The 13,222-nt window shown below is 39.4% G+C and overlaps 1 protein-coding gene across 3 annotated transcripts in view; it reads right to left on the reverse strand.

The window, feature by feature from the left end:
* LOC140529958 (guanylate-binding protein 1-like) overlaps window positions 1-13,222 on the reverse strand; it is a 48,551-nt gene that overhangs the window by 33,482 nt on the left and 1,847 nt on the right. The window contains exons 2-11 of one of the 3 annotated variants that reach the window (XM_072649022.1): window positions 10,794-11,002; window positions 8,490-8,617; window positions 8,197-8,306; window positions 6,761-6,957; window positions 6,198-6,422; window positions 5,554-5,834; window positions 4,111-4,323; window positions 3,795-3,897; window positions 3,057-3,250; window positions 1,350-2,050 (exon numbers count right to left, since the gene is read on the reverse strand). In XM_072649022.1, the coding sequence (XP_072505123.1) occupies window positions 1,928-2,050; window positions 3,057-3,250; window positions 3,795-3,897; window positions 4,111-4,323; window positions 5,554-5,834; window positions 6,198-6,422; window positions 6,761-6,957; window positions 8,197-8,306; window positions 8,490-8,617; window positions 10,794-10,983 (1,764 nt within the window). In that variant the 5' untranslated portion in view covers window positions 10,984-11,002 and the 3' untranslated portion in view covers window positions 1,350-1,927. Of the gene's footprint in view, window positions 1-1,349; window positions 2,051-3,056; window positions 3,251-3,794; window positions 3,898-4,110; window positions 4,324-5,553; window positions 5,835-6,197; window positions 6,423-6,739; window positions 6,958-8,196; window positions 8,307-8,489; window positions 8,618-10,793; window positions 11,003-13,222 lie in introns of those variants that run through there. The other 2 variants (XM_072649019.1, XM_072649021.1) reach the window with 2 other exon arrangements.

Below are 13,222 nucleotides of genomic sequence, written 5' to 3' on the forward strand. Positions count from 1 at the left end.
AGAGGCTAGTTTTCATGTCTTGTCAGTTAGTCAACAAGCATTTATTAAGTGCTTCCTAGGGGCCAGGCAGTGTGCTAAGCAATTGAGAGATAAAACAAAAAGGTTAAAAATAATTCCTGTCCTCAAGAAGCTGATATTCTAAGGGAAGAAACAACCTCCACATAATTATTCAGATGCAAGATCCATAGAGAGTTAATGGCAGGCAATATAATGAGGAAAGCCGCATTAAAAACTGGAGGGAGAGGAAAGGCCTTTTGAAGAAGGTAGATTTTAGCAGAGGTAGGAGGCAGAGCCTTGATGAAATAGAGGACAGAGAAAGAAAAGGCCTGGAGATCAGACATGGCTTGTTGTGTCTGAGGAACTGAAAGTAATCAGTGTTGCTGAAACAGCACATGTGGAGGGCAGTGAGGTATAAGAAGCAGTAAAGGTAGGAAAGCGCCAATTTATGAAGGGCTCTAAATATTCAATGGAGGAGAACAAACTTATTGGCTCTGCACTAGCATAACTAGTTCAATATGATCATGAAGGTAGTAGGGAATGATTGGAAATAGAGGAAATTAAAGCAATGAGAGCGAGTGCTTGATTGTAGGAATTTAACCTCACTGACTTGGTCGTTACCCTAATTCTGGAGCTTCTTAGGTCCAAGTCTACCCAATTATGAATCTAGCCTTAGAAGAAAACTTTATTCAGTTGTGGGAATTAATGTATTATTTAAACCTAGCCCTGCACAGCTGTGAAACTGGACCACCTCCATCCTCTCTTAGAGACCCTTCACCAAGGACCTAGGTTGTGGTGTCCAGAAACCACGTGAGAGAGTACTGATTAATGCAAGGAATTTTCTCACCATTGTGCATCTCAGGCTACCCATAGCTTTTATCTGAAAAATGCCCCTGTATTGATTCATCAGTTATTGTTTCCATGATACTTTGATCGTTCACAGATACTTGGGGGGCAGTGGGGCACCTTCTTTTCTGATTGTTGGGAATTTCATCCATTCATTCTCACCATCCCAACTTGGAAATTCCCTGATCTTTCAACTAATTGAAAACTAGATTACTTAATGTTATATTGTTTCCTTTTAATTAGCCTTATGTAATTATTTATTTTTAATGTATATAATTTTATCTTGTCCTATTTGGGGTCTAGTGGCATAACTGAGGAATGAGCCTGGTCCTAACTTCTGGGGCAATTATCATGCATATCTTCATAAATCCATTTGCTCAGAACATTGAAACTTTGTTTCTTTAGTCATTTTGTCTTTCACCTGCCACAAGGTTACTGAGCAGGAGGATGACACAGTATTTTCTCTTGAACTCAGAATCCAAATTGAATTTGAAAAAGAGACTGTAAATTCTTAAATTTTTCTTTTTTATTAGACCAGAGAAGCAGAGTTGCATGGGAGCAATAAACATCATGTTGGCTGTGCTTTAAACCACTAAATGTCCCTTCGCTCCTCTTTTTTCTTGTCTTTTGCCCTGTTTTGGTTTCATATTTGTCTACAAATAGTTGAAAAGTTGTCATGTGGAAGAGGAGATTAGACAAGGTGAGCTTATTCACAAGGAACAGAGCTAGATGACATTTGCAGGGAAGCATCCTGCTTCCTGCTGTGGAAAGACCCCTGAACAAACAGGGCTAACCAAAAGTAGAATGGGATACCTTACTTATAAAGGGAGTGAATTCTCCATCCTTGGGGGGCTTTGAGCTGAGGCTGAATGACCACTGACTTGTCAGGGATATCATTAAAAATAGACACATCCTTTGGACCAGGGTTTGATAGATGCTTTCTGAGATACCTTTATTCATCCAATTGTATACTTCTCTTATCATTTCAGTAAGCTGAGTCTCTTGAGCATTGTCCCAAGGATAAACATTTCTCATTTTAATGACGCTGCAGCTGTGGGTGAGTGAGATGGTGAAGCTCTTATCTTCACAATATAATACAGTCATCACTTGAGTGACTGTGACGTAATTGGGCCTCCAAACGCTGAATATGGAGTGTTTGTTGAGCAATCAACTGCCTTTGCTGTTCCTGGAGTAATTGTGCTTGTTCCTGCACAGAAATGAGAACAAAAACATGTCCAACAGAGTGAGTGTAGGTGAAATCTGAGGGACCCCTCGCTTAGGTTTGGAGATTCAATTTAATGAGAGCAAGCGCTACTACTAGATTCTAGGTGGTGGAACAAAGGCAAAAACTGGAAAAGTCCCTGCCTTCAGGGAGGTCACATTCTTCTGGGTTTCTTAGTGATTGGTGATTAAGTTCTAGCTGTTTAATAACTTTCTTCATTGAATATATGAACATGCAATATACTTTACTAAGGTCTGTGGAGGATACCAAGAAACATAAATATGATCCTTACTTTGGGGGAGTTTACAATCTAGTTAGGGAAGCAACATGAAGAAAACTCAAAATACAAGGTCTTATATATAATTGTTCAAGGACTGGTACAGAGGGGTATGCTAAAAGTTCAGAAAAATAGAATAACTCTTTGAATACTCTGCATTTTCCCTTTCCTCTCTCCTTTCCTTCCTCTCTCACTCCTCCTTTTCTCCCTCACTCCATCCCTTCTTTCTCTCCTCTCTTCCTTGCTCCCTCCCTTTTCCCCCTCCCATCCTTTCTTCCCTCCTTTTTCCTTCCCTTCCCTTCCCTCATTCTTTTCTCTCTACTTTCCTCTTTCTCTCTTTCTTCCTTTTTCCCTCCTTCCTTTGTCCCTCTTCCCCCCCCCCAGTCTTCCTTCTCACACTTCAATTCTGCCTTCTTTTCTTCCTTCCTTTCTTCCTTCTCTTCTGTACTTTTCTTCTTCCCTCCTTTACTTCATGTCTTTTCCCCTTTATCTTCAGAGGCTGACATAATGACTGTACAGAGTAGGTGCCTAATAAAGGTTTACAAGATGGATTAATAAAAAGAAATAGAAGATGTTGTCCTGGACTACATTAGTCTTCCTTTAGGGCCAACAATTTTCAGTATTCAAGGGTTGTGAACTGCATGATGTCCATTTACTTAAGTCATTAAAGGGAAGGGGGAAGAGGACATATTTTGAACTGGGAAAGTGTAATACCTCTAGTCTCCTAGCCTGCTCTCTCTCTTGCTCTGCCAACATTTGCCTCCTCTGGGCTTCCATATTTGCAACCATTTTTCTTAGTTGCTCTTGCTTTCTCTTTTTCTTTTCCAGCTTTATCTGCTCCAGCCTTCTTTGTAGGATTTTTAGCTTTCTTACAGCAGCTACTGTAGCTTTTGTTTTCCGCTGTTGCTCTGAGAAGGAAGAAGAATTATAAAAAATTTAATTAAATGTAGAAAGGGCATCTGGGTGCAATAGTGGATAGAGGGTCAGGAAGACCTGAGTTGAAATCTGGCTTCACACACTTACTAATTGTGCAATCATTGTCAAGTTGCCTAACTCTATTTGCCTCATTTTCCTCATCTGTAGAATGGATTGGAGAAGGAAATAGAAAACCACTGCAATATCTTTGCCATGAAAATTCCAAATGGGGTCACTGAGAGTGCAACATGACTAAAACTGAAGAAAAACAACTAGAAGTAGTAAGCTTCTCACTTCCCCAGGCTTTTACTTACCTGTTTACTATTAGTTTGACTTAATAGAACAAACTTATTGGAACTCTTCACTAGCATAACTAGTATTTGCTTAGAGAGAAAGAAATATTTCGGAAGTAAAAAAGGAGTCTGTTGAACTCAGATACTCTGAAGGACATCAAGTCACCTTAAATAACATTTCTGAAGGAAGAGGGCACAATTCTCAGCACTCCTCAGGTTACAGTCTCTTTCATGTATTTCTCACCTTTCATCTTTTTTTCTTTGGCAGTAAGCATTTTGTCTGCCTGGTTAATTGCATCAGCCACAGTTTGCTTTGACTTCAAGTATTCTTCCAAAGTCTTCTCTGCCTGGAGGATAGGAAGACAATGAATTGGACACAGGAAGTACTGTTGTGAGAGTAAAGCCAAGGCTTGTTCATTCATCTGAGCAGAACATCCCGGTGGGTCACTTTAGCTGACAGGGCTGTTAACTATTCATTTTGAGGCTTGGGAAAGACCATTAAAGATTCCTCACTCCTCTTAATCTGCAACCCTAACCCTGTGTCCAAAGGGAAGGTTTACCTGTATCCCCTTCTTGGGCTGTTGGCGGTACTTATATATGAGCTCTTGCTTCTTCTGAAGAAAGACACTATAGCCCCCTGGTTTGAAGAAGGCATTCTGCTTCATGTCTTCTTCCAGAGGACTGAAAATATCCTGGAGCAAAGCAGTGCACCGGTCTATAGACTCTCTTTCATTTTGTTTTTGGAAGTCATCTAGCTTGGCTTCCACCTGAATCTTTAGTGATTAAATACAGAAAACAGGATTAAGACATAAGTGATGCAAAAAAAATCACATAATTTCAGAATTTAAAAGGACTTCTATAGTCATTTAATCTATCCCATGTTCCATGTTGCCCAAGCTATTATCCAACCTTTTCTTGAGGAGTTCTAATGAAGCAGAACCCATGACTTTTCACTTCTAAGTAATTTTGATTGTTAAAATGCTTTCCTTCAGATGATTTCTTTTAAGAACATGTTAGGTATGTAGTATTTGATTATGATGAAATTCTACTCTGTTGTAAGAAATGACAAACTCAGTAATCTTAGAAAAACGTGGAAAGACTTGGATGAAATAATAAAGAACCTAGAGAACACCGTATATACTAATAGCAATATTGTTTTAAGAATAATTTGTAAGGATTAAATCATTTTTGTCATTATAAATACAGAAATTAAAAGTAAAGAACCTGTGAAGATAGATGCTATCTGCATCCAGAAAAAGAACTCATAAATAGAAGTCTGTATTGAATAATTTCACATATATGTACCCATTTGTGTCTAATAGTAGCCATCTCCAGGGTAGGGGTGGGGAAGGAAGAAAAACAAGGAAAAATAAGAAACTTGAATGGTGATTTTATTATATATTTAAAAGGAATGGCAAATTTTATGTAATAGACTTGCAGTTCAATGTGCAATCATCTTTTTAATACCATGTTATGAAAATGCTTGATTTACTCCATAAATTAAAGAAAAATAAATTTTAAAAACTAACATAGGAGGTACTTATCCTTCCTACACATTGGTATAGAACCAAAATCTGTTGTCTCTATACACTTTTACAGGCAGTCAAAAGCACCAAATTTGTCCTCTCACCCATTAGCCTGAAATCAACTCCCACTAGATCCTTCAATATATGAAGCATACAAGTGTCTTGATTGGAAATTTCCAGAAATCCCTTCCCACTACTGTCTTTGTTTGCAGCATATACCATAGTATATAACCCACCTTGCAGACCAAAAGCCTCAAGTGGACCTTTGATGTGTAACCTTTTAACTTTTCGAGATTTTCAATGTATGTATTAGATGACCATGCTACATTAGACCTACAGAGCACATACAAGTCATGGGTCTTTCACTTACTAATAATATTGAAAATGAGGTGTCAGAATCACAATACTGAGGTCTGAGGCTTTCAAACATACTAAGAGCTGTAGGTCATAGGCAAAGTCATAAAATAAAAAAGGTACCTCCAGTTTTGTTTGGAATTTCTGATTCATATCCTTGAAAGAGTCCCTGACAAAGACTTGAGTGGCTTCCCTCTTACAGATGGCATGGATGTCCAACAGTTTTTGAATGGTTTCTGTGGGGAACTGGACCTTCTGTGTCATCAGCTCTTCATACAGTGTAAGAGCCTTTTGAACTGCAGCCGAGTTCTCTAGCTCAGCCAGTGCCAAGACTGCATTCTCCATACAGGGAATATCTCCACTGGTGATGGCTTCGACATAGTTCAGGATCAGGTTTCCTAGACCTATAGAGGGAAGACAAGTGGAGTGATTGGGAGAATGGCCAGGGCACCTTGTTTAGGAAGAAGGCTATATCTTTATTCTTTGTCAGGGTGGGGAGTGGGGATTTCATTTTGTTTCTCAGAAAGTGAGCTTTCTGATAGAATCAGGAAGTAGCAAGTAAGTTGAGGAAACAGGAAATAAGAAAGATGTTTTTGGTAACCAAAGTTCTTACAAATGTGGTACATGTGATTGGTCTGATGCAAGAAGACAGCCATTGGCTTTGTTCATGGTTACCCGAGGAAGACTCCTCTCTGGTGAAACACTCTAGTATTCCCTACAAGTGCCATAAGCAAATCATGGGAAGTGCTGGTGAGCAGAAGACTCACGAGGCCCATTGACCATGCCACCTCCTGGGAGAGTCTTGGCCTTAGCTTCATTGTAGATGTAATCACAGAAGTTCTTAGTATTTTCCACAAAGTCAACATCAAGTTCATCATCATGAAGTTTGTCCAGGTGTTGGAGCTTCTTTGTATCAGCAGGTGGGACAAAGATGAAGCATTTCCTGTTTACAAAGAACTTCTGGATGCACATTCTGGCTTCTTCACTGGGACCTAAGGAAAGGGAAGGAAGAAGAATCTGTCATAGAGTGAAAGTTGGACTGGAGTTCAGCCCTGTCCAATTGTGTCCTCTTTAGAACATTTGACTCCCACCTAACACTGATGCTTGTAGACATGAGGTTGAGTAAAGAGAGAAAAGGAAAAGGACAAAAAATTTATCCCTTGAATACAATTATTAGTTGAACTAAGTCATCTAGTTTCCTTCTAAGCCTTGCACCATATTAGTGTTTTTTTTGAGGAGGCTAAGGACTATGGCTATACATAGATTAAGTGGACAGTAATAACAGAGTTTCTGGGATTTCCCCCTTTACCCAATCCTTCATCCCTGGGACCTTTCTTCACTTTCAGGGCATTCTCCAGGTACTGATCAGAGGTGATAGCCTGCCCATTGATTTTCAACTCCAAGAGGAAATCACGCACAGTCCACACAAAGTCTGGAAAGAGGCTCCCAAATTCCATGGAGTCATTCATCTCCTCAGTGCTGGTGGAGGATTTTGTTTTGATTTTATCTGTCAGTTCTGTCACATAGCTGGTGGTATTAATTAAGGAAAAGTGGCAGAAAAAGAGTCTAGCAGTCATCATTCCTTAAGTCTCCCAATTCCCTAAAGCCTTCTACTTCTCCACTTGTATCAAATTACTGGCCTTTTTTAACAGGAACTTGAGATTTTTCTGACAATTACTTGTGTGTGTGTGCGTGCGTGTGTGTGTGTGTGTGTGTGTGTGTGTGTGTGTGTGTTTCACTGGATTCTTGTTTTTATCAGTATAAGAAACTTCCAATGAGCAATTTTCATTTAGAAATACAGATTGATATTTGGTTTGTACAGCGTTAGAATGTTTTCCCTTGTCAGAAGAAAAATTATTACCTAAGTCTTCTTGACTGCAATGGGGGTTCTCTATCCACTTCAGGGGTGGGGAATCTGTGGCCTTTTAGGTCCTTGGGTGTGGCTTTTTGACTGAGTCCAAGTTTTACGGAACAAATCCTTTTATTAAAGAGATTTGTTCTGTGAATTTTGGATTCAGTGTAAAGGCCTCAATTGAGGTCCTTGAGGGACACATGTGGCCTTCATGCCACATATCCCCCATCCCTGCACTAGACTGTGCTTTCAGTCTTTGTCTCTTTGACTTTATCTCTCTCTTTCTCTCTCTTTGACTGTCTGTCTCTGTGTCTCTATTCTCCTCTCTTTTTGCTATCAGTGGTAAAATAAAATAGTTATCATTGTTATTTATCCTTCATTCTTAAACAGGAGCATGATATCTGAAGGAGATATTATGACTTCAAAGTGAATTGGATTTAAGTGAGGGAGGACTGTGCAAAGTCAGCAGCTTCACTCTCTCCTCTGGAGCAATTTAGGCCCTGTGGCAAGATATAGATCAGGATGACTAGAGAAGGTCCCTAATTCAACAAAACATGGACTTTATAGAGCTCTCCTCAGGGAAGAGGAGAGTTGTCCCAGGCCTATTTGCTCTTCCTTTGAGCAGTAATAAGCAGTATTTGCATAGACCAGGGATGTGGAGCATGTGGCTTCAAGGCCATGTGTTGCGCTTCAGGTCCTCTAGTGCAGCCCTTTGACTGAATCCAAACTCCCTAGAACAAATTCCCTTAATAAAACAATTTTATCTGTAAAACTTTGGCTCAGTCAAAAGCCCATACCCAAGGACCTAGAAGGATACCTGTAGCTTTGAGGTCACAAGTTTCCCACCCCTGTTATAGACCTTGAACTTTGCCAAGTGATTTCTTACTGTCATTTCATTTGTGCAAAACGGATACTGCAGTTGGTCCAGGGCTTGCTGGTTGATGGTGCCCATGCTGTTATAGACAAAAGTGCTGCTCAGTAGCACAGCGAGGGCAAAGATCCATGTGTCATTCTTACTGTCACCCTAGAAGTTAGATCACATTATCTGTACTGAATTCATGACTTTTGTTATTTCTGTGAGACCCTAGATTACCATGGCTATGCAGTAGGGGAAAACCAACTTGCTTGGTGTTTGTTACACTGCAGTCCTATAACAACAATATTTAATAACATTTGCTTGAGCAGGGTGGCCTCCACTGCTTCTTACCTTCTCCACATCACCCAGACCCTCGGTGTCCAGAAGAATGAGGGTGTGATTTGCCTTATTGGGATGAGAAACACACCAAATCCAGATGCCTTTGGTGTGAGACTGCACTGTGGAGCCAAGGGAGAAATCTGCACAAGAGTTTAGAGAGATGAGCCTAGATGGTAGCAAAGTAGAAGTTTTGACCTTTGGGGCATATGGAGGACATTCCAATCAGATGAGTAGTGGAAGGAGTGCTGGATGTAGATTGAGTGTAAAATGCTTCAAATGACCCACAGAGGGATTTAATTTAACTTAGAAGCATTACGGCACTTCTTGCTCTGAGAAGCAAACATTAAAGTCACCTACAAATATTGTGCTATTATCTATGTGTATCTTTTCTAATTCAGCTAATATTTAAAAATGAAATGGATGCTATTCCATATGGTGCATATATGGCCAAGCTCCACTTAATAGTGAGTATAGTATTGTTTCATTGTCTATTCTTTAATCATAGTGTTATTTCCTGTATATCTGTCTTAGTAACGTGGATTTTCATTTTTGTTTTGTTTTGTAGCTTCATTCAGCCTCTATTTTTATGGAATCACTCTGATGCGTAGTATGTTTTGTTCCTTTCTCTTATTTTCAATGTAAATGGATATTTATTTCTGCCTGTGTTCTTGTGTTGTTGGATTCTGGTTCATTATCCACTCTGTCAATTTATTTCATTTGGTTTGATTATGCATCCAGTCCACATGTGGAATCTGTCTTTCTCCTTTTATTTATTTTATACATAATCTCTTAAAATCAGCATTTTGACATGAGACTTTTTTTAAATTTGTTTTTATGTTGAAGCAACTTTTATACTAGTGTCTCTGTGAGTTAGGGTCAGTCCTCATGTGTAACCAATATTGTTTAAACTTCATTCTATCTGTTACCAGTGCAACTTTCTTATTTCTATCCTGGGTTCTAAGTAAATCATGTTCTGACATTTCTTATTAATGACTAAAGCTACAATAATCTCATTAACTAATTAATTAGCTCTATGCTCCACCTCAGTTTGCATATTTCTTATCTAATGGTAGAACTTTCCCCATTTGCTTAAATTCACTTCTCTCTTGATAGGAATCACCCTTCTCCTGAGCCTCCAATTTCTCAATTCCTAGGCTGAACCATTGAAGTTCTTGACTGTTCTATATATTGTCACTGTAACCAACAAGGAAACAAAGTTATGAGTGAATATTTCTAACATTTCAACTGAGAGAAAGTCATACCCAAAGTCACTTTCAATGACTGACCACTATGAACTTCTCAGTTTATGAAACCTAGTAACATCATTCAATTCTTTCAGAATATGCATTTAAAATCTTTTCTCAAGAAGGTTTTCCATGTCCATTGTGAGATATGTTATATTCCATTATCTCTATGCATAAATTGTTTTAGTTTCTTTCTCTCTCCTCTCTTCAGCTTTCACAGTCAATAATCTCTCCAGAATAACTCTTTGCTTTTCTCATGGGCTTCCCATAGAATGGCAGAGATATGGTGACACTGACTCTACTTTCTGAGAGAGAAGTTGTTGAATTTGATATTGCACCCATGTATTATTCCCACTTTGTCCTCCCCTCTCCAATCTTCTCACCTCATTCCCATTTAACTGACCTATTCTAGATTCTTTGAAATTATTTATATTTTTAATTTCTCTGCTTATTTTTATATTTGCTCATTTCTCTCTTTCAAACCTTATCTCTCCCCAGTTAAGAGTCTAGTTCCAAAATCTCCCTTTCAAACTCTCATTTTAAGTAATAAATTTGGAAAGAGTAGTCAAAAAAATTTTGCTCCTCTTATCAGTACTGTTAAGAAATATGAAAAAAATACACATCTCTACTTTTCTTCATTAAGGTGATGTCATCTTGAACATCACCCTCACTAAGTAACTATTTTTTTGTCGATGCTTTTTTAATCTTCTCCCTTTTGTTGTTACTTCCCCTTTTAAAAAAAAATGTCCTTTCCTCTGTCTTCCTCATTACTTCTTTTCTTGTCTAGCCTATTTATTTTTAATTCTCTGTTTTATGAGCTCTAACGTTATTTTATTTTTAAGCTCTCCATGTTTCTTGTGAAAGAAAAACTTCTGTAATACAATATTTCAATTCCCTTCTCTGTCCTGTTTCTTCATTATTATATTTGAAAGGAATCAGGAGCACTGAGGAAGAAATCTTGCCTATAAAAATTCATTTATTCTTATCACTAAGACCCTACTCTGATCCAAATGCATAATCTTCTGAATGTGTATACAGAGGGATGTGTCATAGCCTCACCTTTGGGGCTTACCAGTTTTCTGTTGTGCCAACCTATTCATCAGGTAGGATTTTCCAGTGCGATAGAGTCCCACAATGGCCACCACGACCACAGGCTGGGTAACTGTGATAAGGACCTGCAGTGCTTTGTGGTTCACCATGAACTGCCCATTACTGTTTTCAATTAGGCAGACTGGAGCTGGCATCAAAATTCTACTGGCCATGTTGAAGGTGGATTGTTACCTGCAAGTACAAAGGCTAGTCAAATAGGAGGTGGGAAATATTAGTCATTTCTAAATCCTGAACCTGGAAATACAATTCTCAGGGCCATACTCCATCTTCCAGTTGTGACCCTCCCCATAGACTGTGTTTCCAGGCAGAACCAGAGATCTCTTATCTCTCTCCCCACTAATACCCTTATGGATGTTGCCCTTCCTTCTTAAAGAGGACGAAAATGACATCACTATGCTAAAGTCAAGTTTCGGTGCCTAACTACATCTGATCAGACCAATATGAGCTTGGAATGCTCTACTACATGTTGGGCACAAATAGTACATATGAACATTTAGGGTGGACACTCAAAATTTGTACATCCTGTGTTTGAGATGTTTCAATTCTGCTGTGCTCATAGAGCACAGCACTTTCTCTGATGTGAGCATTCCATGCTGAGTCAGCCTGTGCCAGTGTCTCCATGTCACACACTGAAAGGACGACTAATGAATCCTGTGAAGCAATCATGTGAATCTGAATTTCAATATTCAAAGGTGAATTAGGGCCTCTAGGTACTGCAGTGGATAGAGCACCAGTGCAGGAGTCAGGAGGACCTGAGTTCAAATCTCACCTCAGACACTGGACACTCACTAGCTGGGTGACCTTGGGCAGGTCACTTAACCCCAATTGCCTCATCCTGGGTCATCTCCAGTCATCCTGATGAATATCTGGTCACTGAATTCAGATGGCCCTGGAGGAGAAGTGAGGCTGGTGCCCTGCACAGCCCTCCCTAACTCAAAACACAATCAAGTGCAAGTCATGTCGTCATTTCTCTGATGGCATGGTCTTCTTCAGCAAGGAAGGATGAACAAACTGCCTCTAATAGCAACTGAATTCAGACCAATAGAAGTTTACAGTATGAATCTTAATGATGTAAGCATGTCAAGGGATTAATTATTTGCACTAAGACTTAAATGTAATTACTTTGTAGTATCCAGTCTCTGTCTCTTCTAATGCAATTTACTATAAAAAGTAGGAACAGCTACCTCTTCCCATATTTTTCTGTGCCTCTGAAACTATCTCAGATTGCAAAAATGTAAGGATTTTTAACATATTTATAAAATCATAGGGTAAGAGTTGGAAGTGAACTTAGAGATTATCTAATCCAACTTACAGGAACCTAAAGTACAGAAAGTGTAAGTGGCTGCCCAAAATCACACAGTCAAGAAATAGTGGAGATTGAGTTCATGCTCAGGTCTTTGACTCCAAGCACTTCTAGTTTTCTTTGAATTTTTTCTTATCTCTCCAGCTTTAGTTCCTAAATAAGGAATTTGTACCAGGGTCAGGCTTCCCTTCCCTACTACCAGCACAAGTGATTGAGGAAACAAGGTGGTACAGTGGGTAGAGCACTGGGAAAAGCTGGTATCAGAAGGTATATTTAAACCTGACCTCAGATGCTTGCTAGCTGTGTGCCTCTAAGCAAGACAAAACCTTAGCTTTTGCTTCAGTTTCTTCACCTGTAAAAGATGGTTAGTATCAGCATCAATCTTGCAGGGTTGTCCTAAGAAGCAAGTGAAATAATGTTTGTAAAAAGCACTAGCATGGTCCCTGACACATAGTAGGAACTACATAAATGCTTATTCCCTTCTCCTACCCCTTCCATTTTAAATGACTGAGCGGTTTCGACTTGTTCAAGCCTTGGGTCTCTGAATTCTTGTGCTGAAATTCCTCTCCTGGGCCTCAGCCTCACTCCCTTGTCCTTGGATCTTTAAGGTTCAGAGCACAGGGTCTTCAGGACCCTTTTTGGAGTCTCTGGACAGAATGCTAAGCACATTGGAGCCTTGGGTGCCTGGGCTTTCTCTAAGTGCTGTGACATTGTGTTGGTTGTCACTGCTATGGTCATTGGTTGCTCTCTGGTTGTTACCTAGGATTTCCAGGGTGCTCACCCTCTTGCTTTCTTATCACTTTCATGTTTTCTTGATGGGGGAAGGGACAAAGCATTTATTAAGCACCTAATACATACAAGGCACTGTGGAAAGCACTTTACAAATATCTCATTGGACTTCTGTGAAGAGGTGTTATTATTATCCCTATTTTACAGTTGAGAAAACTGAGGCAAACAGATGGTAAGTGACCTTACTGTTGTCACTTGACTAGTAAGTAGAGCTAGCTAGATTTGAACTCAGTTCTTCCTGACTCCTGGGGTCAAACTCTAAATACTGCGCCACCTAGCTGCCATCTCTGGTGTGCTGG

This window comes from Notamacropus eugenii, chromosome 2 (genome assembly GCF_028372415.1).
Source record: "Notamacropus eugenii isolate mMacEug1 chromosome 2, mMacEug1.pri_v2, whole genome shotgun sequence".
In the NCBI taxonomy this organism is placed as follows: domain Eukaryota; kingdom Metazoa; phylum Chordata; class Mammalia; order Diprotodontia; family Macropodidae; genus Notamacropus; species Notamacropus eugenii.